General features: G+C 41.2%; 1 protein-coding gene across 2 annotated transcripts in view; it reads right to left on the bottom strand.

Annotated features, from left to right (window-relative positions):
* Positions 1-19,037, bottom strand: part of VEGFD (vascular endothelial growth factor D) — a 30,267-nt gene extending 11,230 nt beyond the window's left edge. The window contains exons 1-2 of one of the 2 annotated variants that reach the window (XM_069003169.1): positions 18,979-19,037; positions 2,078-2,288 (exon numbers count right to left, since the gene is read on the bottom strand). In XM_069003169.1, coding sequence (XP_068859270.1) covers positions 2,078-2,288; positions 18,979-18,987 — 220 coding nt within the window. In that variant the 5' untranslated portion in view covers positions 18,988-19,037. Of the gene's footprint in view, positions 1-2,077; positions 2,289-18,213; positions 18,827-18,978 lie in introns of those variants that run through there. The other variant, XM_069003159.1, reaches the window with a different exon arrangement.
* Between the last annotated feature and the right edge of the window lie 6,130 nt (positions 19,038-25,167).

Raw genomic sequence — 25,167 nt, 5'->3', positions numbered from 1 at the left:
AGGTCACTGCTTAATGACTGGAAAGGGTGTGGGAAAGAAATACATGTTTATGGGCTTGTTTTTTTTAAAAGGAGTTTGAGTACCTTGAACATATTAATATATTAAAACAAAAGTAGTTCTGTCCTGGTATAATTCCACTTTGAATAGAAGAATGGAGAAGATGGCCCAGTGGGCTTCTTTTAACTTGAATTTCAGCAACTTGACTTTCAATGAGGAAGCTGACAATTCTGTGTCTAGAGTCAGACTTTTGAAGGGAAAATAAGAAGCAACCTAGTAGCTGTTCCAAACAGAAAACTCTATCTATATGACCATAGTAAAATACAACCACAGAACAGTTTTGTTTGGAAGGGACCTTAAAGATCATCTAATTCCAACCCCACTGCCGAGGGCAGGAACACCTTCCTCTAGACCAGGATGCGTAATGTTCCATCCAGCCTGGCCTTGAACACTTCCAGGGATGGGTCATCCACAGCTTCTCTGTCTTCCTAATACCGAATCTAAATTTACTCTCTTTCAGCTTAAAGCCATTCCCATCACTGCATGCCCTTGGGAAAAGTCCCTCTCCAGCTCTCTTGTAGCTCCCTCTTAGGTACTGGAAGGCTGCAGTTGGATCTCCATGGAGCCGTCTCTTCTCCAGGCTGAACAGCCCCAACTCTCTTAGCCTGACTTCATAGGAGAGGTGCTCCAGCCCTGTGACCATCTCAAATTAGCCACAGCACACTAAGTGGCATAGTGACCTTAATACTAGAACATTATTTACATTATAAATATTAAGCTACATTATTCTGCCTTTGAATTTCAATATGCCCTGTCTCAGTAACATTTAATAAGGTCCCCTGTTGTCATGCTGTTTGGACAAAGGGATATTTTAATTTTGCAGAAATGTTGGCGTTCACTAAATAAGCAATAGGAATTGAGGATTACAGCACTTGACTCTGGGTACTCCTTCTAATAACTCTATGGATTTTTAATGTCATTGAGTAGAATTATAAAGGTATGTAAGCAAAATGCTTATCACTATTAAAAGCCATCTTAATTGTTTTTCATGTGTGTATTTGTTTAAACTTTTTTTTTGTACAGAATTTCTGTGAAAACTGTAAAGCCATGCCTGTGATATGAAAACCCTCTTCAGATAGGCACTTGTATACACATTTCTGTGTTGTGGCTCAGAGAAGCAATTTAAGGCCTTTGCTCAGACATAATTTAGCTGAGTAATGATGTGTGAATGTGGCTGGGATTGCTGTGAAAGTAGTATTGGAACAAAATCAGCAATATCTGATTTCCCAAAAGGAAAGTGATATGATAATATCACATCAGGGTAAAGACAACAAAAAGATTATCTCAGCCTGTCCTTCATTAGGCTGCAGTTTAGATTTGCTGTAGGATGTCCATTTGCTAGACCAAAATATAGTAACTGATTCTTTGTTTTACAGCCATGAATATGTAATGCCTTGAGCATCACAGCTACAAGGAAAAGTATTCATTCTTGCTCCAGATGAGGGAGTAGGTTGTGATTCTCCACTTTCAGTTGCTGGTTGGTTGCTTCAAGATCTACTTTTCTCTGGAGAAACTTCCTCAAACAGATTGAGGTTAGGACACCACCTTCTTTCTCTCAGTTCCCACACAGACACTGCTGCTGGGGCAGTGCCTTATATCAGAGCACACCTAATAAAAAAGGGATTTCTATGCCTGCAGTAAAGTTCATTCATTTCTGCCTGCAAGCAAGTTCTGAGATGTAGCACAATGCTGCTGTCCACCCCCTCAGCCAGTCATTCTGACCTGGTTTTTGTACATTGACTTATCTTTCTTTTGTGGACTGACAAATCCCTGCATAGTACATCTTCCCTTTGGAGAGTATGCAGAGAACAATAAGCCTGATTTGGCCAAAAAACAGGGAGGTATACTCAGGCTGTCATCTGACATTATTTCATACAAAGTCATTTTCCAGTAATGCCCTGTTGTTTCCAGTATGGGTGTATTCTAGGAACCCCCCTACTTACTTAACAGTTTCCTGCACACAAATCAGGGAGAGGTCTTGAAGCTAAGAGGTCAGACTTGGCCACAAACCTGCACCTACCTTTCAGTGTGTCAATATCATAGAAAGCAGCAGCAAATCTGGTAGAGCGATGTGAAGCAGAGCGGGAGTCTAAGTTGGCCAGGCTCTTGAGTTTTAGCCGGCATTTCCACAGCTTCCAGTCCTCAGAGTGAGTGATGTGAAGCAGCTCTTCCAGGCTGGATGCTCTCCTAATCTGCTGCTCTGACCGCTCCAGTGCTGACAGAGATGTCCTCTGGAAGGAAAGAGGGAAGTCAAAAAGCCAGTACTTTACAGCTTGTCCCCAGTGCAGCATGTGGAGCACTTGTACCAAAAGGCAGCATGTTACTGAGGACATCTGAGGGTACCTGGGAAAACAGCACACAGAGATGTCCCATTCTTTGACAGTGCCCAGCACCAGAATGATCTGCAGGATTTGTGCCCACATAAATTGGGAAGGGGAGATACCCACTTCTTCACCCTCTTCATCACAGCCATCAGAACTATTTGACAAATGCAGACTTTACTGTGTCCCTGATCGCCAGCGAACCTGGTAGACACTGATCATATCACTGCTGTGCCTGAGCTGGCCAGTCATGCCAGAGTGAATCCCAGGCCACCCTACAGGCAATCTGAATCAGTTCAGGCAGTGAGCCCAGCCCATGTGCCTCTGCAACAAGCCACCTTGGGTGCCAAAACTCTGGTTCCAGACATGAGACACCACTGCAGGGTCAGGTGATACAGCTGGAAGCTGCACTAAGAACGAGGGCCCATCCACATGGCAGGCAAATGCAACATTCAACATGCTGCAAAGTGCAAGATGCATCTGCCATCCCCTGTTCTGACTACACTTGGGTCATGCCCAAGTCAGCCAGCATGGCCTCATGTCCAGCCTCAGGGCTGCGGCTGTGCAGCAGCATTAGCACAGTCACTGCATTTTCCACCTGTGTGATGTTCATGACCACTCTGCTCCCATTGGAGAAAACTCCCTACACCATCAGTTTGAAGTTAATATTCACTTTTAAAATAGCTGTGTAACACTTAATATTGCACAGAATCCCATAATAATACTGCTTTCTTTGGCTGCTGCTTTCTGACATCTGTGTTTGTGCCTTTATCAAGACATTGAGTATTTATTTCCACTGACTCACCAGATCTGCTGAAAACATTGTCTCCAACACAAGTAAGAGGTTATCTTTGTAAATTTCTGTGTTGCACTGGGCTGGTGCTCTCTCAGCTGTACTCTCTGGTCATACAGTGAACTGTATTTTTTGACTTGCAAATAAAGGGCTGCAGTGCCAGCTGCCATAAATAAAATTCCAGCTCTTTAAAGCAAAGTAAAAGAGGCTGTCGATGAGGTGTGTAGCAGACAGCAGTCTGAACCATTAGAGCGAGTGCTCTGTATAGGACTGGGGAAGGGGTGAAGGAAAGGACCACCTATAACAGGAAAATTTTTAGATGAGATCTGAAATCCAAGCACTAAGTGCATCTGTTACTTGTTATAAAAACATCTGTGGCATTTATTTTGCAACAATACAGATGTTAGCCGGTACACATGGGCCAAGTTAGTTTTTGGGTATATACCTTGCTCTGACCTAAAATTCCCTAAGCAGTTAACTCAGAAAAAGTTGTTTGCTCTCCTTTTATGCCCATACAGAATACTATATTGTGCTCTAGCAAGTTGCCATGTTTCATTACAGAGATGGCTGCTTCATAGGTGAACAATTTCTCACGCATTTAATATGTGGTAAAAACTGGAAACCCCATCTCAATACTTAGGGACAAATAGCTCAGAAGGAATGTGAATACTTAGCACCAGTAACTGAATTTCAAGACAGATTTGCAAACAAGATACCCAGAGTTTTGCTGATCCAGGAAAGCTGAAATTCAGCTTGAGGTCAATGCGTCAAGACTTATTTGTTCTAAGAACCACAGCCTATGTTCACTCCCATTCACTAACTGTCTCCTTGTTCTTGCAAAACATGCAAGTGTAGGACCACCACTGGCATGGTAATGGGACCAAAGATAGCAAAACTGAACTCTATTAAGCATTAACTTTTTTCCCTTTTCTCTGCGGTAAAAAAAAAATGTTCTAGCTGAATCAGCATCCAAGACTTCTGAACTAGACTGAATTTACAGACAACCTGTAAAATGAGATGACAGCATTCTGGAACTTAGAAATATATCCTGGAACTTCTTGTAAGAGTCAGCAGTTTGGGACGACTCAGCTTGTCAATTTCTTTTACTTATATATCAAGAGGTTTTATTAGTCATAAAATCATAGAATTGTTAAGGTTGGAAAAGACCTCTAAGATCATCAGGTCCAACCACCAACCCAGCACCACCACTGTGTTCACCACTAAACCAAGCCCTGATTATTACATGAGCAAAATAAGATTTAAACCTAAGATAAAAGAGTACAGAAAAAGTAGCAATGCCTCCTCATGTTAAGCAAAGATCACTGATTTTATCTAAAGCAAGAATTCGTACTGTTTTAAGGACTTTTTAATTTTTAAAGCTATACAAGTTCCATAATGTGGAAAGAATACAATGAAATTAACAAACTTTATGCCTTCACAAGTACTATTGTGTAGAAGGGTCATTAGTAGAGGTCATTCCTCTACCAAAAAAATGCATCTCCAATAGGATTTTAATTCTGGCAATTAAAAACAACCACCTCTGATATTGATGCATAATAGTGGTACTGGCAAAGCCAGCCTGTGTATTCAGGTTGTTTCTTCTCTTACTGCTTTTCATATTTTGGAAACTGGAGGGTATGGTCAAAGGCAATGCAAGGAGCAGTGCTCATTGCAGTATTGCATAAGAAATGTATCCTAATTAACCTAACCATGATCATCCAAAACTCACACAGAGTTACCACTTCTCTGTCAGATCCAGGTCTGCTCAACTTTGCCTAAGCTATTCAACCCTGAAGTGAACCTGTTGGGGTTCTCTCATAATGTTTCCTAACACCTGTCCAAGCTCTGCAGTTTGATCGGATTGCTTGTTGCCTACCCTGATAACAAAACTATAATTGTATTCCTTCTTCTTATATTTGAGTTCTTCCTGGAGGGAACAGATTTTGCAGCTGAATTTTTAACTTCTTCACAAGGTTCCCTGTCCAGTACGGAATTTCCTGATGCCCTTTCCCATAACAACAGCACTGAGATAAAGTACGGTCTTTGCCACTGAGCATTGCTAACACTGGGCAAGATGGTGATGGTAACAAATATCAAAGTAGTAGGTTTAAGTAGTTTACTCTTAGCTCCTCAGCTTGCTGCTGCTCTTAATGTCATTTTTGTAAGTATCTTATCTAAAAATGGATCCCATTCCCCAAGATAAAAACCAGACTCATAATTAAATGAAGTTGCATGTTTTTCAAAACACTGATCTCTCATATGTTCCAAAATTATTCTTCAATTCAAAGAGGAATATCTGTTTTCCTCTATTTTGGCTATGAACAATCATCAGGAAATGATAACGCAAGTTAGCGTTGTGATTTTTGGATAATTACAACTCTTGTGCTTCCAAAAGAAACCATAATGGACTATCTATCTTCTTCCTAGCAATCTTAGATTCCAGGAAAACCCTAAAAGTAGTCAGCATTGGAAAGGAACAAGAGAAAAAGCAGTGATACATTCAGTGGCCTTTCCCGCCTTGGACACGGACTAAGACCAGACACTGAGTTCATTTCCCCACTGATTTATGCTAGTCCAATGTTTAGCTTATGCATCATGTCATACAGATGCACAATCCCACAGCCTGCACTGTTCAAACTGGGCTCTTTCTTGACTATTAGTATTGACCATATCCTATTGGGGCTGCAGCTCTGCAGTTTGCACCTTTTCTCTGTCCTTGACTAGCTCCTAGATTTCCTGCTTAGGAAAAATACATCAAAATGATGTCTAAGAAAAGCAGCAGAATCCACCTTTGCAGAACTCCTTTTTTTTCTGCATGTGCTGCTCTTTTCAGCCCGACACAGGTGGTCTTTGCATTAATGCTGTGTTTCTAGACCTCCTGGACATATTTTGAACAACAGAGGAAAGATGTGGAGTACAACAGTAAAAAAAAGGCCTGCTAAGGTCCTAAATTTTGAGGGCCTATAGCATAAATACGTGAGGTTGTATGTGGGGTATGCCCAGCCCTTGCCCTGGAGGGATCTCTGCTGAGACAAGAGATTTCGCAATCGCCCAGCAGGACTCCCTGGAAAGGCAACCACTTCTTGGGTCATGGCGAGGAAAGGTGGACCCACAATCCTTTGAGAGACACTATGCAGATCTTTCTGTAACCCATTGGTCTGTCCCAGACCCTCTGTAACCCATTGGTCCCCCACTGATCCCCTGTATCCCTATAAAAGGGAGCCCCCTGGCTCTGTGGGGGAGAGAGCTCGTCCCTGGCTTTCCCCTTCGCCGGAGGGGACCCACAATAAAGCCACCTCTGTGCGGAACCAGCCACACGGGCCTTCTCATCTCTCTCTGGTCTGGCTTGGCCTGGAGGCTGCCCTGCAGAGCTGAGCTGGAATCACGAGCTGAGAATCACTAAAGAGCTGACAGCCTCTGCAAGGGCCCTCCTGCCAGCAGCTGAGGGGAGACACCGGGCCTTGGGAAGGCGATTCCTTTCAGGACCATCTCTCCGGACTGGTCACCTCTTCCTGGGTCAGACCCTACAGACCCCTCCACCAGCTGTAATAGTTGTATTTAAGAAAACAGATGCATGACTGATCTGCATTGATGCTGATGAATAATATTTTGTGTGCATGAGAAGGTAAAAATAAAAATTGATTGAAATCCATATTTTGCTCAATCTGCCTGCATTTCACCCTGTACTCAAGCACACTCACAGATCCAGGAAGTACACCTTGAAAGCTTTACATATATGACTACTTTCCTTAAGCCCCAGCCTCACAGTCTTTCTCCACAGTAGAACGTAAACCTCTGCTTAAAGCTAAATGTGTAAGAACTCCTTCTGATAAGGAATGTTTTTCTGAGTTAGGGTCACAGATACTATCATAGCAAGTGCTGCATAAATACCAATGGAAATTTTCAACATTACCACTGTGTCTGGGGCCAGGACAAATGATTAAGGAACCTCTCGATAACCTTGCACTGTTTTATGATCCATCCACTCAGCAGCTAAGCAATAGAAAGAAGGTAGCAGATTTATCTTGCCAGCAAAAGCAGATTGTAGCTGCATAGCACAGCGATGATTCTCTTAATGCCATTGTGTCACAAACTTGGCCAAACAGGCTTAAGATAAGGTCAGACTAAAACTTTCAAAATTAACCAATCTGTGGGGTGGAAGTTTTGTCTCAAAGTGAGGGCACCTGAGCACAAAGAGTACTGGCAGCATGTGAGTACATTTTGAACCTTTATGCCAGCATTGTGTGCTTTATGCAGCTGTAGCAGCTGCATTCAGTTCAAGAGAAGCCATGTAGAAGACAAAGACTTGATGCAACCAGAAGGTGAATTCCCCCTATTCCAGTGCTGCCTGAAGGCTAATCTCAGAACTAGATTCAAGCCAGTTTAAATACTAGGTAGATGAGTCATTACCACATGAAAATACCAAGGAATTTTGCTTCTATGTATGCTACACCTGAAAACAACCTCCTTTTCTTCCATGATGCATTCCCCAAGGTGTTTTTACCACAGTCTATAAGCTGATTATAGTTGCAGGCTGATCTTGTGGAGGTAGAGTGCCTACAGCTCCGTGCCACCCCACAATTATCAAAAATAAAAAAATAATCTAATTCTATGATTCTATTCACCCAAATGAATATGAACTATTTATCTGAGACTCCTCTTATAGATAACGAAGAAAAATAGGTGCACTGGGTGAACATTCATCTCATTCTAAAGCCTGTTGAATTAACTGCGCACCCAGACTGCCTCTTCCTCTCCACTGATGCTGAAGGATGAATTGGTAGATCACCATCTTTGCTGTAGGGAGGAGACCTGAATCCCACTCACCTGAGAGTAGTCAAATGAGATTAAATAACCTCTCCTAATCCAAAGTACAAGCAATTTACTAGGTACACAAATATAACCATCCAGGAAGTGCAACTCTACCAGGGTTAGAAGGAGCTGGGACTGGCTGAAGGCCAGCACTGGCAAGGGAAAGCACTCCATTCCCTGCCTCAAAGCCATGGTGTAGTTGCCCAGCCATGCTGTGGGCTCACAGCACACAGACTGTGAGCTGATGTGGCCAGGGAACTGCAAGGGAGTTCCCATGGAAAAGTTTTGTTCTCTCTTGGCAGGCAAATGAAGGCATGAAAAATTGTGAAGGCAACACAAAGAACTACATTTTCCTGGTAAGAATAACAAGCTTGTGTGGAGTTTTTGCAGTAAGAAGAACTATTTTGGGGGTTTTCATCATTAGTAGTAGTATTTTTAGCATTATTGTGTCTCCTATGAGTTTGGAGTCAGGTGCAAACACAAAATAAAGAGATGATACCTAACATGGTGTCTGTAACCAAAGCAAAAGACAAGAGAAAAGAGAGGAAGCCATTCATCCAAAGGAAGTAGCAAGGAAGCACAGAAGATATTGCTCAGAGTGACAGGCCATGACTGAGGTAGCAGGGGCTCAACCATTGCCAAATTTTATCATAACAAATATTGTCTATAATACAGCATCTTGTATCCTTGGGGTGTTGCATAATGGGTAATAAAAGAGTGAGAGAATCTTCTGCAGCTCGAAAACATGAGGCTTGGAGGAGTGACTTACAGCAGTATCAACAAACAACTGCATCACTCCATAAATATCTACCATGAGGCATCTAACTCTGCCCTGCCACGTCTGACACGTATTAGCATGCAGTAATTTTATCATCACATTGTATTTCATTTCTGAGGAGGGAAAGAGCATTTACTTTTCAACAGCTCCAGTAAAATAATGATTTTGATTCTCTGTCAGCTATGAACTTCTGATGTATGAAGTTGCATCCCTGACTGTATTCCCTCTGGAAGCATGATTGTACATTATTAGTGCACAAATAAGCTATTTTTAATTATAGTGAATATGACCACAGAGAGACAAAACAATTAGATATTTTGACTTCCTACTAAAATTGTTCTCTGAAACATGATGGGCTTGTCATGGGATTTTTAAGTGGCTATTACAGTCTTTGTCATCTCAGAAGCATGGATGAAATTTCAGGAACATGCAGTACTTCACTCTGCCTTCAAATGTTGTAAACTAATACTCAAATGTCTTCTAAAAATGTTTCATCTCTCTCAGTGCAGTGCCTTGTCCAGACTGAACATTCATTTGATCATCACATTAATAACCTGAAGGAGCATTCTGTTTATAGTGGGGACAAGTTTAGGCCCTGTGAGGCAAATTTCCAGCTGTCACTTTTTAAAAAGGGTGATTTCTCCACTGAGAGCTGTATTGAAAGTATACAGCTCTACTGTCCAAGTATATAGCAAAAAATATGCAAGGGGACGAAATTTCTCCCCTGAAAAAGCTCAAGGACTGAAGAACAGGCACAGGAAAATTTTGCTTCCCTCACCCACAATCCGTGCAAAACCTCTCTGCAGTCTGCCTTGAGAGTTAGAGAGTGTTGGCCTTGGCCGTGCATCCTCTCAGGGTGACTGTGGGATCACAGCACTTCATCCTGAAGTCCTGTGAGCCATGGCTGCTGGAAGAGAAACTGTACAGAGCCCTGCCCTGCAAGAAGAGCAGTGCAGAGTTGCCAGAGCACAGAAAGAAGGACCGGCAGATATGTTACTTGTGGGTTTGGGAGGAATATAAATTGGTCAAACTCATGGTCTGGCCAGGTGCTGTATGAGGTGGCAGGGGGCTGACAGGGTGACATTGATCTGAGGCTGTCACATTTCTCACTGATACATTTGTGATGTTTGAGGGCCTCTTTAGCTAAAAGAGTCAGTACATTTTCTGACTGAGACACAAAGCCAGAGGAGGAGGAAGTTCTAGAGAGCTCCTCCACATGTTCAGTGTGGTAAAAAGCTTCCTCCAGACACGCCTTCTTGAGAGTCTGTCTCTTGGGCTCCAGTTTAACTTCCACTGAAGAAGGAGACATAATTACCCATTTTCTAAACTTGGTGGTCAAGGTGGTGATAAAACTTTAGCTGAAGATGATATGTTTTCATGAGTAAATCGTATTAACTACTCTGTGGCTTCAAGAGAACAGCTGTTTTATATTTTGAGTGGCCTTTTGAACTAGAATAGATTTTTTGTGATGCTACAGCAAACAAATCAGACTTCTTGCACTTTGGTAGCATGCTTACATTATAAAAATCCTTGGAGATGAGACATTTTGATTGCTGTATTCTCTCTTCAATAAACCAAAATATTCAAAGCAAATAACTGAAAACATCGGAATTGGACATGGTTTTGTAGAAGCATGAATCTCAGAATATTTCATATAATTTTTCATGTCCAAAGCAGAGACTGATAAAATTTTATCAAAATACCTCTCATAACAATATACTTTTAGCCAATTAAGTCTTTATACCAAAATGGAGCACTTTTTTCCAGCCAGCAAATATTTTGAGTATCAGCTACCACTCTCATTAAACAGATGCTTCTTCCCATAGCCAGGTCTTTTGGCTCTCATGGGAAAGATCCCCCAGTTGTGATCTTGAAGGTAACAGCATCCACTGTGCATCAGTTTTCTGGCAGTAATGGAAAAGCTTGAGGGGTAGATGAAAGAAAAAAGTTGGTCTGCTAAGATACGGATTTTCTTCCTGTTCAAGCTGAGTCATGTACATTGAGAGTTTACCTGTAGGTCCCTCCCATGGTGACCATGCAAAGTATATTCACTTGGTAAGTAAAAAAACACAGGTGATTTGTCATAAATATCCAGTGTGGTGACTCACTGATATGTCCTAAATTCTACTGACAGCCTTGGGAGTCTTGCAGTACATTTTCTGAACCTCTGCTTGTATGCTTGTTCATATGGTCTTGCATTGCTGCGATGTGTTGAGGCAGATGTGCTGCTCAATACAGAGCATAGCTAGAACAGTATCACTTCACTGTACACAAGGTTGGATGCTGTCCTAACACTATGACAGGGTGCACACATCAAAAATAGCATATTAAATGTGTTTACAAAGAGCATGTCCAGGCTGTGGTCACTGTCTCTTGATATTTGTCCATTCCTTGGAAGTCACCAGGATTTGGAGAGTGAGTTTGGAATGGCTCAGTAACAGAGACCTGGATGAAATCAGATGACTATGTATTCTTTTAATATTTGAAAATATTTTTTAATGTGATGAAGGGTCCTTCAGTTAGCACTTTCATTGGGTTTTGGGTTTGCCCCAAGACACTTTAATAAATGTTTTGGAAGTGTGACTAGCCAATTGGACAGCTGGGTTTCAAAATGTCACTTCACAAAGCAAAGCCATTGCCAACACTGAATGAACTTATGTTACCCCAGTCACATGCACACATTTTCCTGGAATTGTAGTTTTTCTTGAGTAATATTTCCCTAGCAATTCAGAAAAGTATCCTAACATGGTTTCTGAGTCACACTGCTAATTAAAGTGAAAGGTTTTGCCTGTCTTTATGGCACATTCTCTATGTGCAAAGTGACATATGATACAGTAACATGATGCAACTTTCTCGCAATTCAACATGACTCAAATAGAATTCCCTCCCCAGCTGCACTCGAACAGTGACCACACTGCGGCCGGTGACCGTGAATTCTCCAACCCAACACAGCACGCTTCCCATGAAAGCATGGCTCAGACAAACCCATCCTGACATCCCGGGAGTGAGGAAGGCAGTCACCCCTTTCCAGACCCATTCATGTGGTGCCTACATTGGATTGCCAAATCCCACGAGTCCAGCTGCACGTTGTTTGTGCTCAGGCCGGCTCTGTGGAAGCAGGACGACCCTAGATGGCGTCCTACCACCAGCTGAGTGGCGGCACACGTTAAATCACCGGGGGGAAAATATAAAAGATACACAGCTGTCCTTCACAAAGGAAGGAAGCTGGACTTTTCTTAATGCAAGGAAACTAAAATAGCCTGTGCAATTGTTCTGCTGTTCATTGATGCAGAAGCCCATCTCCTTCTCGAGGATGTTAAAAAAAATTCTGCTTGGTCTCCCCATGGGCAAAGGGGGTCTGTGCAGCTGTAGTGGGGTCACTCAGCATTTTGTTTCCACTCCTCAAATCCCAACAAGATGTATGAAGATTTGCAAAGCATGCTGGGGAGGTAGGAAGCAGGTGGAGAAATAGATAAGGGAATGGCACATAGTGAGAGGAACAAGAAATTTCTCAGGAATAAGGGTTTCTGTAGGAAAGTTACCGTGTCAGATTTACTTCACTGCACCCCCTCAGCAATACAGTCATTTTTGGGACTACATCTCAAAGCCAAGCCCAAGGGCAAAGGCCAGTTTTGTAACTGGACTTATTTGCCCTGAGAAGAAGGCCTAAAAGAAACACAGATCCCACTGTGTGATAACTATAAAAAAGGATTGTACAAGTTTTTTTCATGGGAATAAGCTTAAATGAGTTATCACCTACAACAACTGTACCTTATTTATTTTTCCCAAATGCCAATATGGCATCCACAGGAGATAAGACACAAGTACCTTGTCTGGAATAGGAGCAGTGTTGATCAAACAAAATCTGCAGACACCATGGCAGAAGTCTCACAAGCCAGAGTTTGCACCAGTTTGTTTTCCTGTTTTCAGGCAGACTTTTGCTTTGTTTGCCTCCTGTGGGAGTCTGCACTGATACCACCACACCAGTGGTTAGAAAAAACACAAATGCCTGTGGGGAGAAAGCACTAGTAGGCTGCAGAAAACAGACACAAGCAACATTTGCTAAGCTTGAGCTGATGGCTTGTTTCGATTGCCTTAAGACCACTAATTAACAAACAGATGGCCCACTGCCCTCTGAACCTGCCTTCTTGCCTCCCCTGGGTTTCACAGACTTTCAGATGTGAGCTACAACTGATGGCAAAGTTTAGTTAGTGCTGTCTTAATTTCAAACTGCTGATTATTGGATTTCTTGAATGCTGCATCTGATTAATCTACACAGCCTGGTGTACTTTTCCAAGCTCTGCTCTATCCTCAGACATTACAATCCTAGCTGAGATGGACTGGATTGGATCAGCAGCTGGGAGGGATTTTTTTGCTATTTCTCATGAGCGAGAAGTGTTCTTGATAAAGTGGCAGTGTGTTAGTAGTTGCCTTTCCAAATTGATAAGAGCCAAGGAAGGATGCTGTGCAGCATGACAACAATACAAGATTGTTCTGTTTTCCTTCAGTGTACCTTGTCAAGACAGTAGCAGATAAGTCAGAACAAATTGGCTTTCCTCACAACTTCCTTGATAGCTTCTCACTTCTGAAGGAAAAACACAAACAATCATTTCTGCAGGAGTGCTGTAAGTATATTTTCACACATTTTTGGCTAATCATGCCTATCAGAGATGGTAATCACAAAGAATCAAAAGCAGCAGACAAAAGTGGGAGAATGAAATATTTCTGAAAACTGCAATTTCATAATATTTGTTTAGAAGAGTTACCTAACTTTGAAAGGAAGCTGGATTTGAGAATCAAAAACCTCATTTAAACAGAGAAATTACTTCCAATGACAATTCAAGTTGCTTTTTCTAGCGGTTGAGCATTTTGCTGGAATTTCAGGGGTTGCCTTTGAGGAAGAAATCCCATGACATGGATGATTTGTTAGAATCTAACTTTTCTAGAAACTGAGCAACATTTGCAAGCAGGTTTTAGGGAGCTGTGTAGATCTATCTGAAAAACAGTGTCAGTTATAATTACAGAGACAAAAGCTTACAGCCAGCTCTGCTGCTCAGGTTTCCTCACAGAGCTCTGTTTCAGTTGCACAGACAGACAGACTGCAGCTGGCTCTCAGAAAGGAGATGTAAAGAACTCTCTGATTTCTTCTGCCCGTGGTCTGATGGCTCTCCAATATTTCCATGCCTTCCCAAGGGCAAGGCATTCTCCACTTAGGTGGTCCAGGGCCTCAGGATGATGGGGAAGTGCTGCTTCACTCTCACCAGTGGACAAGGGCTATGTACCAGCTGTGTTTGGAAAGTGGCTTCCCCCTCTGTCGAGTTCACAGTGACAGGAGATTAAGAAGATCTGTTTGAGCAAGAACGACCACTTGAGGCTTTAACTGTGTTTAGTGCAGAAGTAAAAAAGATATAGCTGTGGAAAAGGAGTGCATGTAACAGAGAGCAGCCATGTTTACCTCCCAGCTAAGCCCATCTAACCCCTCAGTCTTTTGATCAGAAGGCAGCTTTATAGTTCAGGGACACTCCTCAGGCCTATCCACTGCAGGGTTGGAGGGTTCAACATGTGGAGAACACCTCTGCAAAAGGAAAAGGTTGTGACTCTGTTTAACTTGGGACCGACCAGTTGTCCCTTTCTCTTGCCTGTCCCCCAACACTTTATTAATAATGTGAAGCTGCAGAATAGAGCAGGGAGCAATGAGACTTAAATTCTCAGAGATCAAGACTTGCAGCCTCATTAGAGAGGCAGTTTTAGTGTTGGAAGGCAGAAGCAGCTCTGATGGATCGTTGGCTTTTCTTGGCAAAAAATTTGCCTAAGCTCTGATGAATATAGGACATAGCTCTTCGCATCTAATTTTAAAATTCTGGAAAAAGTAGTTTATGTCTGTTGCTGCTCTAGGAGAGGAAAAATTTGAGGGGGAGAGACAGAAAGAAATTTGCGGTTCTCTAGCTGAGAGGTTCCAAAACATAAGAGACTGTTGGGACAAAAGCTTCAATAAGGAATGTTTAAAGCATTTCCTGATGAAAAAAACTTAAAAAAATAATTCTCAGTCTTCAGAAAATGCATGTGGAAATCTAGCTCTTCCATGAGGACTTCATATGTTAGGTTGGCATCCTGAACCAAGCCACTGGTGCACAAGGGCCAGCCTTGACATCAGTTCAGGTCTGGAGCCAAGCCCTGTGGGACACCTGTGTGGCTGTGCTGCCCCTGTCTGCAGCTGCCCACTGCTTCCCACCATAAGCCTGTGCTCCAGTTGTGCCTCAGACCGCCAGACACTCGATGTTCAGGCTGAAGCTTTCCATACCAGATGTCTGCCTCAAAATGATTTTAATAATTTTCTTTGCTTTCTCTGTGAAAATGATTTGACTGCAGTGGAGGATGAAGCTCCTCCTTTATCCATGCAAACAATTTTTCTGTTTCCCTACTGTGAATCACAGATGTCAATTTTTGACACCTGAGGAACCATTTTTGGCCCAGATGTGTCTACTGCTATCTTTGAAAAAAAAACACCCAGATGTAAAAGCCTCCAAGAGCAGCAACAGATACCTCCCAGGGCTTTGCAGCAGTCAGGTTCTGTGCTGATTCCAGTCCATTCAGGAGTAGAGCAGGACATGGGTGCAGGCCACCCATGGGTCCAGGTCCAGCCTATGGGGCTGAGAGCACAGGACCTGTCTTTCTTCCTCCTCAGGCCACAGGGGTGTGGCATCCAGGGATAAGAACCTGCTGGATTTGCCTGTGGGAGGGGAAGGAGATGAATACTGATGGAAGAGGGCAACACCTGGCCAAGGAGGCTGACATCATCTTTGGAGATCAGAACTAGAAATGGGTCAGGAAAAGGAAAGCTGGGTAAGTTAAAACCACAGGGACAAAGCAAGAAGCTATGGATGGAGATGGGAAGGGGGAACCATGGTCAGATATGACTGGAAAACAAAACTGTCCATTAGGGCTGTCTCTGGGGTGCTTGGACAGAATTCCTGAGGGTCTAAGAGAGAAGAAGGAGATCCTATCCAGAAGGAAGCAAGTGGGAAAGAGGGTGGCACTTGGGTAGCACAAACAAGAGACCGGTGAGAAGACTGAGTCCCTGAGTCCTGGAAGTGAGGAAATACAGGTCAAATGCTAGGAGTAGAACAGGTCAGGAATGAAGAAAGGAAGGAGGAGCTCTGACAGGCAAGGAATACATGTACATGCTGGGGAAAAGGGACTCCTGTGCCCAGAAGAGGATGAAGTTTTTGAAGGGTTAGGAAAAGCCAGCTGCCATGGAGATACTTGCTGGATCATGGCAGCTTGTACATAAGCTTTTTAACATTCATACCTTTAATCAGGATATTTGAAGGGGAATAAGAGAATGTTTAAATCCTTAGCGCCCCAAAACTCTATCACATAATACCACACTGACACCACCTGATGGTTTAAACCATAAACAGGTTTAAAATTTCAGGTGTCTTGGGCAGAGCTCACCTAACTTGGATTCATACCATGGGGGATAGAGCAGGGTGCTGGTGCCTAACCCTTCCTAGGTCTCATTAGCTGTGTATTACATGAATCCTGACCTTGTGGGTTTTATCCAGGCAATACTGCTGTTGATCTTAAAGAACTTTACAAAAATAAGGTAGGGTAGGTGAATGCAATACATCATTTCTGCGTACTGCAAACTCAGTGTGAGGTGCAAGTGATAAAAATAGTCATAACCCTGTGTACCATCCAACACTGTAACATGAAGGACTTTTTGTGGTGTATTTCCACATATGTACACACACAGAAGCCCACAGGTCATACAGGAGAAAACAACCCAGAAAGTTAACATCCTATGTAAAACATTAAAAGAAAAACAAACAGTTTAGCCAAAAACCTCTGTCTATACCAAAAGAGCCAGAACAAGCAGAAAGCCAGTCTTTTCCTTTTGGCAATCAGCAGCTAATGCAAGTGAAATACAGCATTTGAGTGTGATACCCTTTTGAGTGTGATCTATTCAATTCCTTTAGGATAGGATTGGAAACTGTCAGTGAATTGTTTCAACAACAGTAGCCTGTGGCTAAGCTGGCTGCTTGACAGTGGTAGCCAAATGTCAGTGAAAATAATCACAATTGTACCTATGTTGGATGGACAGTCCTATCACAGTGAATAAACTGTAAGCCAGTGTAAGCTAGCAAGAAGAGCTCTTGCATTTACTCTTGGCAAAGTGGATATGGATTCAAAGTTTATAATTAAAGGACCTTCCAGTGGTTTTACTATTGTGCTGAATAAACTTGTGTCCCACACAAGGACATAATTATCATCCCTGCCAATTCTAAAATGGTTACTATTCTGTATTAGAAAGCATGTTCTGGTTTAAATGCAGTGATTCCTACAAGTACGAAACTGGTGATTTGTCATGGAGTGCACAAAGTTAATGCAGTAAACACGGCTGATTACTCTGGTCCTAATGCCTTCAAAGAATTGATTGCTGAGGTTGTAAATTAAAAGCTTGTGAACAGTCAGCAGGCATCAATCATCCTGAGGCACACATTGCTCACCACTGCTGACTTATTGGGCTGGCAGCAGCAGTCTGCAATTAGGCACACAACTTAGCATTTCTTTTCTAAAGCACAGGTCAGCATGCAGCAGGCTCACAGACTAGTGTGTGGTCATTGCTTGCAAGCAGGAGGTTTTCTGAAGTGAAAACAAAAATATTATCTTGTTTTGCTCTGCTGGTGAAAAACAAATAATTTGTCGTGGACCACACACTGAATTAATCATTTTTGAACAGACTTCACATGTAGAAGCTTGTTCCAGTTTTTGTTCTGATTTTTCGCAGTGATTGTCCTGGATATTCTCGCATTGACTTAAAGTCAGATCTGAAAGATCCTACTCTCACGGTGAGGCTTCAGCTTAAATTTTGTTTCATGTATTATATTCAGAAGAAAAGTTAATGTCCAGGCAATGTGCTTTATTATTACTAGCTGCTGTTTATTTTAAAATCCTATACAACATTTTCTAATGAAGCAAAAGAAAAACGTTTCTCTCATATCTGGCAAACAAGTGAACAACTGATGAACACATGTTCTTACAGGGAAAATTTCAATACTAGCATACTAATTCCTGCAATTATAAATACCTGAAATAAAAAAATGTATTTAACAAATATTCTAAATACTCTGACTCACTCTTCTTTTTCAGGTTTTTCTTTTAATTTGCATGACTGAAACTAAAATTTTAACTCAAGAACAAAGTATACGACAAGTACTTAATAGCTAGTAAAAAACCTAACAAAATATTAAACAGAGAATATGAATTTAAATTCCTTGTAGATTCATTTTCCTTTATGCTGCTAAACATCTCTGCAACTAAACCATCACCAAAGTAAAAAATAACAACACATTACCCAAACAGCAAGAAACCCACTACCTTGCATATTAAATGTAGGTAATTCTGGCAGCTTGTGTTATTAAGAATCACAGAAAATAAAGTTCACTTGCCTTCACAGATCCATTCTCATAGTCAGATCCTTGCAGCAGATGTAGAAAAGAAACTATGAAAATATTCACAGTTGCCCACGTTTTGTACATTCTGATGTTTAAAATCCACAGGTTACTACGGAGTCGTTGTCGTACAGCTGGAGGTGTCTGTTTCAAAAGGCATTTCTCTACCACCAGCACAGAAAAGAAAAGCTTCCAGAATTTCTCTTATAAACTCACAAAGGATTCCAACATCCAAGAGTAAATATCTGTCCCTTTGCTGCTCAAAACAATTGTAAGTTCCTCTAGAGAATGTAATTTCTTAGAGCAGATCTTAGATACACTTGAAATAAAATCATGATAAGGTTTTAAATAGATCTATATCTGTGTGTATACACATACACACTCACAAGTGATCAGGTATGGATTCCAGTTAATGAAGTTAATATATCTTCCATCAAGACACAAAGATACATTCAATATCCATCTGTGGTCCAGAAAATGTGAGAAGTCTGCTCGACTCTGTGCTCCGTGTTACAGCAGGCTTTTAAGATGGTAGTGTAATGGCCAGTGTTTTGAGCCGAGAGCTGTAATCCAACTCTGTATTAAAACTTTTTTCACAACCTTCATGGAAGCTTGCAGAAGCATGTGTCTTAAATCTGATACAGACTTTGGCAGTAACACAGGCAAATTTTGGCTCAAATCCCATTTTCTTCCTACCAATAGCATAGCAGTTTTAAAACTAACTGATGCAATCTAGACTCCCATTATTTTAAAGAAGATTACCTGAAACATGAGACTTCAGCACACGTTCTTACACCACACACATATTTTAAGTTACTTCTCTGAAAAAAAAAAAAAAGGGAGGGAAAGGAAAAGAGAAAGAATTACTTTCTTTCATGTGTTCTATCTTATGTGTCATAGGGGTTTCTGAATAAATTTTAAAAAGCAAAGTTAAGAACTATCTCTGACAACAAACAAGACACTGATTTTTTAAAAGAAAGCTCATGAAGCTACAGATATAAAAGGACAAAATCTATTTTTATTGCAACAAAAAACAACCAGAATTTCTGCTCCAAGATAAGTATGTATTTTCTCTGTATTTTTCTGCGGTTTAAAACAGAGATTTAAAAACAGAGATAAATCATTTAAAATTATAACAGGGACAAAGGCTCCAATAATTTTGCATGTTAGATCTGTATTGCTGTACTCATATATATTGTGTTCAGGATAATAGTTCCACTCTCACATACCTTAGTGTTTGCAGAATCAGACTCTACAGTTGTTAACATAAAACAGTCATGTACCTAATACTTCAGAGTCCTGGTTTCCTACCTCTGATGTCCAAACAAGTGCTCTCTTAAATACAAGTCACTTCTCTACCTACCATTAGGTTGAATAATTTCTTCTTAAGTATTCACAACAAATGGACATTAGAAAGAAAATTATTTCAATCCAGTCTTTCCAGTTGTTGTCTGTTAACTGTCATTAGGTTTTAAAAAAATATATCTAACTCTGTAAATTTTAGCTTTGTCTTTTCCCACTTATTTTGTGAAAGCAATCTATTCCTCTTTTTTTGCTTCCTCCCCGCTGCCCCCCTCCTTCCTCCCCCCACTGGTTAGTACAAGGACAGCAGGAATTTCACCTCTTTGAAATGGGAGTGAAAAAGCTGCTTTGTCAGTGTACCTGCTGCTCCCCCTGATATCTCCTCTGCACCCAGCTGCCAGAGATATTCACAGTTTTGCAGACCCCACGCTACAAGGGTCAACCTGTATCTGTACTGTAGGTTACAATTAAAATTCTTTAACTATTTCATTCATCATTTTAAATTATTGTGTTATCTAATGCTCATGTACGGTCATCTTGACCTCATTTAATGTCTCTGTTTTGCTTCTGATACGAATATCCATCCCCTCGCAGGAGCAGAAAGCCTGCTAAAAGAAATGGATGTGCCTCACCTTGGATGCACAGCTTCCACATAAGGGATCAAACCAAAAATAACCTCTGTAGGCTCAGAACTCCATGAAAATAACTTTCTATTGACCTGCAGATAACTGGAGGGAGTGTCTGGCCATACTCATCTCTCATTTATGGGATCATTTGGAGCACAGACCCGGAATCACAGGAGAATCAAGAAGCAATATGTGCCCTCATGCCTTAAAGCCTGGTGAGTGGGATCCTTACACAGCCTGTCTCCAGCACAGTTCAGGGATGAGCTGCTCTGTTCCCCAGCAGGGCTGGTGCCAAATGCCCACAAACCACCCTTAAGGGACTTTAAGCAATCTAGAATTAGAAAAGTAAGGCTGTTTGCTTTGGAAATGTTGGAGGGAAACACCTCAGTAGTATTTCCTTTATGTTTTAGTTCATCACTGTTACTTACCAAATTCAGCTCTAAATTACAAATACATTTGGAAAGACCAAGCCTGTATCTTTCTCAAAGCAAACCATTCATCAGAAAAGGTCATCCACCTCTGGCTTCAGGGGGCTTTTTGGCAGGAAGACTGAACTGACCCTCAGGCACTGGATCAAACTCGTTTATAAAAGAGCGAGTTAGATGTTGCAGCAAAAAGTACCTAGTCTCTCCCTTAGGACTCAGATACAAAGAACAGCAAAGAAGGGAAAAAATACTTTTGTTAACTGCAGAGGACTCTAGGTCTGGCTCAAAGCTGTTAGTGAAAGCAAAGGCAAAGCAAGAGAAACCAGCTGATAGGACAGCAGAGCAACTCAGATAATGACTTTCTGGGAAACTGTTTTCACCATATGTATCACTGTGCCCACCCCATTCCTTGTAGTTCTTCTCTCTCTCCTCAATCCCAGGTAAGAATCAGTTCTCCCTTCAGCACCAGCTCAGCCCTGCTCCTTACTCAGCTTTCTTATGATTTTTCCTGCCTACTGTTTGAGAACAATTTAAATCCTTTTGTGTTGGAGCTCGAATCTCAGAAGTATGTTGAGATTATATTGTAGACTCCCTGCAACAGCAGTGAACAGACTAGCTGTCTGGCCAGACACCTCTGTTTTCATTTAATTTGTGGACACAAGTTAACAATACACACATTCTAGTTTCTTCTTTTACCTCAGTTAGCCATTGTGAAACCACCTGCTCGGTTCTGTCCTGGGCTGGGGTTTGTATTTCTCTTAAAATCTAGCACTGTCTAAAAAGAGGCTAAACTAAACTTTATATGACTATTTAAATTACTTTTGTAACGGAATAATCAGCTCCACTGACATCAGCAATGCTAAATACTGCATAATGAACTGAAATTTCAAACATTTATGCCACCTTTGGATAAGCAGCTAATACATTAATATTGTGGCAATGAGTCAGGTCTTTGCAAGAAGAGCTTAAAATTTTGTTTAGTTAGATCTGTTTCTAATATTGATCAACACTGATGTCTCAAATGGATGAACAATACAGATTAAAATTTTAAATCTATTTATCTGCAAGCATTCTGATTTTTTCAATAATATTTGAAGTATGAGTCTTTCTTCCAAAATAGTAGTCTCACATATATTGCACAGAAACCCTGATTCCTATGCTCTGTTTTAGTGATGGAAGAGAACATATAAATGACACAGAACTTGGTAAAGGAATGGATTAATCATCATTTCTTGATACTTTCTGCTAAGCTTATGACAGGATATGCAGACCAAGTGCAGTTTATTTATTAGAACTCCTCGCCGTGGTGCATTGAGGGTTCTATACTGGGACTTCACAGCACACAAAGAGAAAAAAGGCCAGTACAGATGACTAGAACTCAAAAAACAGCACTGTATTTAACTCATGCATTTCTTGCATGCATACACACCCAAGGAACAGAAGAATTTCCTGACAATGCTGAACAACTCACATTCTTCAAGCTGAAATCCTTTCAGGTGAGACAGTAAATTCCTTCAGTAATCTGAAAATAACTGAGACTTGCAGATAGGCCTTTACTAGTGTCACTATTTGCCAGAAAAAAAACCTAAAAGAGAACACCTCAAACAAAAACATCTCTGATTTGGAAAAATGTAACAAAACACCAAAGATATTTCAGGCTTTTAACAAAAGAGTAAGCCATAAATCAATAGGACTACTCAGATTGAGGAAGGTTTGTGATGATATGCCCTAAATAAATTCCAAATAAATTGATCAGTCTCCATCTGCAAAGTTAAAATTGGAGATAAATAAAGGCAGTTCCTAGCCTTTACTTCAAATAAAGTATTGTGTCACCAGCTACTTCAGACTGGAAAACTCCACACCATTATAAGTTTCAGTATGGCACAATGTTCAGGATGATAACATAATTCCCAATGAAGGTCATTAAGTATTTTGAAGATGATTCTATAAGCAGATCTGTACGTTCCCTCTAAGTAATTTATACACAGAGGAACTTCTGTTTACTTGAAAACTACATAGAAAAAGAAAAATTGGGACAGTTTATAAAATATTGCAAAAAAGGATCTAACCTAGATTTAATATAGCACTCATGACATAGCAGTTATATGGCAATCTGGTCACTCAGCACACATTATTAAAGTAATTATCAATTAATTATTAAATTAAGAACGTTTTTTTGAAATAAAGCAATGTTTATTAAAATGGCTACTTATTATTTCTGGCATCAGAAATTTCTGTCAAAGAGCAGAATGCTTGAAACATCACGCTAATTCTAAACTGGATTGATAGATTTTAGAAAAAAAATATGCAAAATCCCACCCACAGAATCTCCAATTCAGAGCACAAGAAGACTCTGCCAAAGCTGGGCTAGTGGAGTCATGGGGGCAGCACCACAGAGCCAGATCCAGAGCCATCCCTCTCACCAGCTACAACACTGCTTCATCTCCTCAGGTTATGCTTTAGTTGCCCTTAAATTAGAACATTAATTGTCTACTTGCTGCAGCAAACCTGGAGCTCAGAGCAGGATGCAAAACCTGCCAGGGAAGCGGGGAAATCCCACTGGGTGCCTCTACTGTGCTCCAGGCTGCAGTGGCTAAGCTGCTATCCATACCTTCATCTAGCTGGCTCAAAGTTCACGTGGGAATGTCTACACAAGCTACAAACACACCCTTGGCTGAAGGGCAGGCATACTCCTTGCTCTCCACAGCATCCACTGGCTCAGTTCTCCCCTGCTCCAGGGAGGGACGCCCTTGTTAATGGAGGAGTGCTGTCAGCAAGAAGGCAGATACAAATCACAAACAAACACTGTTTGTTGAACTTTTGGGAGATGTAAACACCTTGTAGCTGCTCTGTTTTTGAATAGGCTCCGCCTCAACCTCATGAAGAGCACAGCTGCCTTGTTCACGTTTATAATGTCTAATTCATGAAAAAATGGAAAAACCTTCTGGGAGACGGCTGCTATGCTGAGCAACAGCTTTAGCTCAAGTATGAAAAAATTTGTGCTTCTTTTGTTTCAGTGCTTTCTTTGTGTTGGTTTGTGTAATTCCAACTTCTAAGAAGTCTAACCTACACAGCCTGATCCAGAGAGCAAGAGCTCTCTCTGGGTTCCTGTTATTCATATTTATCTACAATAATGGGAGCTCTGTATCTGCTTGTCTTCACATCCATCTGTGTTTACATACCTGTTATTGAGGGCACAATTGAAACAATAATCAAACTTTAATTACAGAGGTGTGTAATAGCATTCACAAGTTTTTATTTTGCTTGTTACTTTTATAAGTTCTCATTTCTTTCTACAGAGGAGTGGTAGAAGCTGAACATAAAGATAAAACAGGTCTTACAGTTAAGGAGAAGAAAGGGAGAGGGAAAGGAAAAGGTGGGGAGGTGGGGGAGAAACAGAAGAGAGAGGAGGAAGGAGAGGAGGAACTCTGATCACATTATATCCTTCACATCTACCACTGACTGGAGCCAGGCCCTTGCCTCCAGACTGACTGTGTATCACTGCTGGTGTTTAGGTACATCTGAGAATCACTACCTGTTCAAGCCAGATGTCTGAAACAGTTCACAAAGCCAAGGAAGGAAGCAGTTACCAAGAGGATGGATTCAACATCCAGAATTCAATGGCTACATCCAGTCTGAGACTCCATCCTCAGCTACTGTACAGTAAGAAAGGGAAGTATAACTGCAAAGCACAGTGGGTGTCCAGACTACTGAATCCTAAAGGTGTTGCAAGCAAAGCAGATGAACTCATGGTTCTCGTAAGGAAGAAAATAATAATAGGTTCTCATTTTCTCCAGCACACGTGGCACTGTGGCTAAATTACCCTGGGACTTAAGGCATGCACAGCTTGCACCAACTTGTGTAACTGAACAGGCATTTGTTGCACTATGCACATCAAGCCCAGAATTTCTCAAGAGAAAGATGTGACTGCAGGTGATACCAGCATCCTTAACCTTGCAGTCTCTGGTAATGTCTTGAGCAAGTTCCATGTGGTAGAGCAACATTACAGCTTGTACTTCAAACATTTACTTTCTTCTCATCCAGTAGAGTCTCACCGCAATATAATTCAAGTGACTGTAGAGTGGATGGTGGCAGAAGAGCAGCTATAAGACACCAAGGAGAAACATATTTTACATGAGAAAATACTCATTTATTCTAGTGACTGCTGTGTTCTCAGAGGTCAAAAAGCAAATATATGTTACAGGCCTGGTCAGTTAAAGCTGAATTTGTAGAAGAACATTTTCTGAAGCAGTCCTTATAACATGATCACCTTCAAGTGCTCCCAGAGACCTTCATCCATCTCATCACAACACTTCTTTGAGGTAAGGCAGCCTTTGTGGCAGGAGTGGAAAATATAAGATTAATTTCATCTTTGCACTTCAGACACCAGGCTAGAATTTGCCATAAGCTCCCATAAGCATCTGGTGGAACTGTGGGCATAACTTTGTCTATCAGAACAGAACAATATAAATAGTCTCATAGCCAAGTGTATTTACAATTAGCTTTTGGCCTTTTTCTGGACTTTTTAATCATATCCAGTCTGCTTAAAAAAAGTTCTTGGTTAAATGCAATACAGAATACCTCAAGTTCAAGTGCCT

Source organism: Aphelocoma coerulescens, chromosome 1 (genome assembly GCF_041296385.1).
Source record: "Aphelocoma coerulescens isolate FSJ_1873_10779 chromosome 1, UR_Acoe_1.0, whole genome shotgun sequence".
Taxonomy (NCBI): Eukaryota; Metazoa; Chordata; class Aves; order Passeriformes; family Corvidae; genus Aphelocoma; species Aphelocoma coerulescens.
This window is presented reverse-complemented; position numbering and strand designations above follow the sequence as displayed.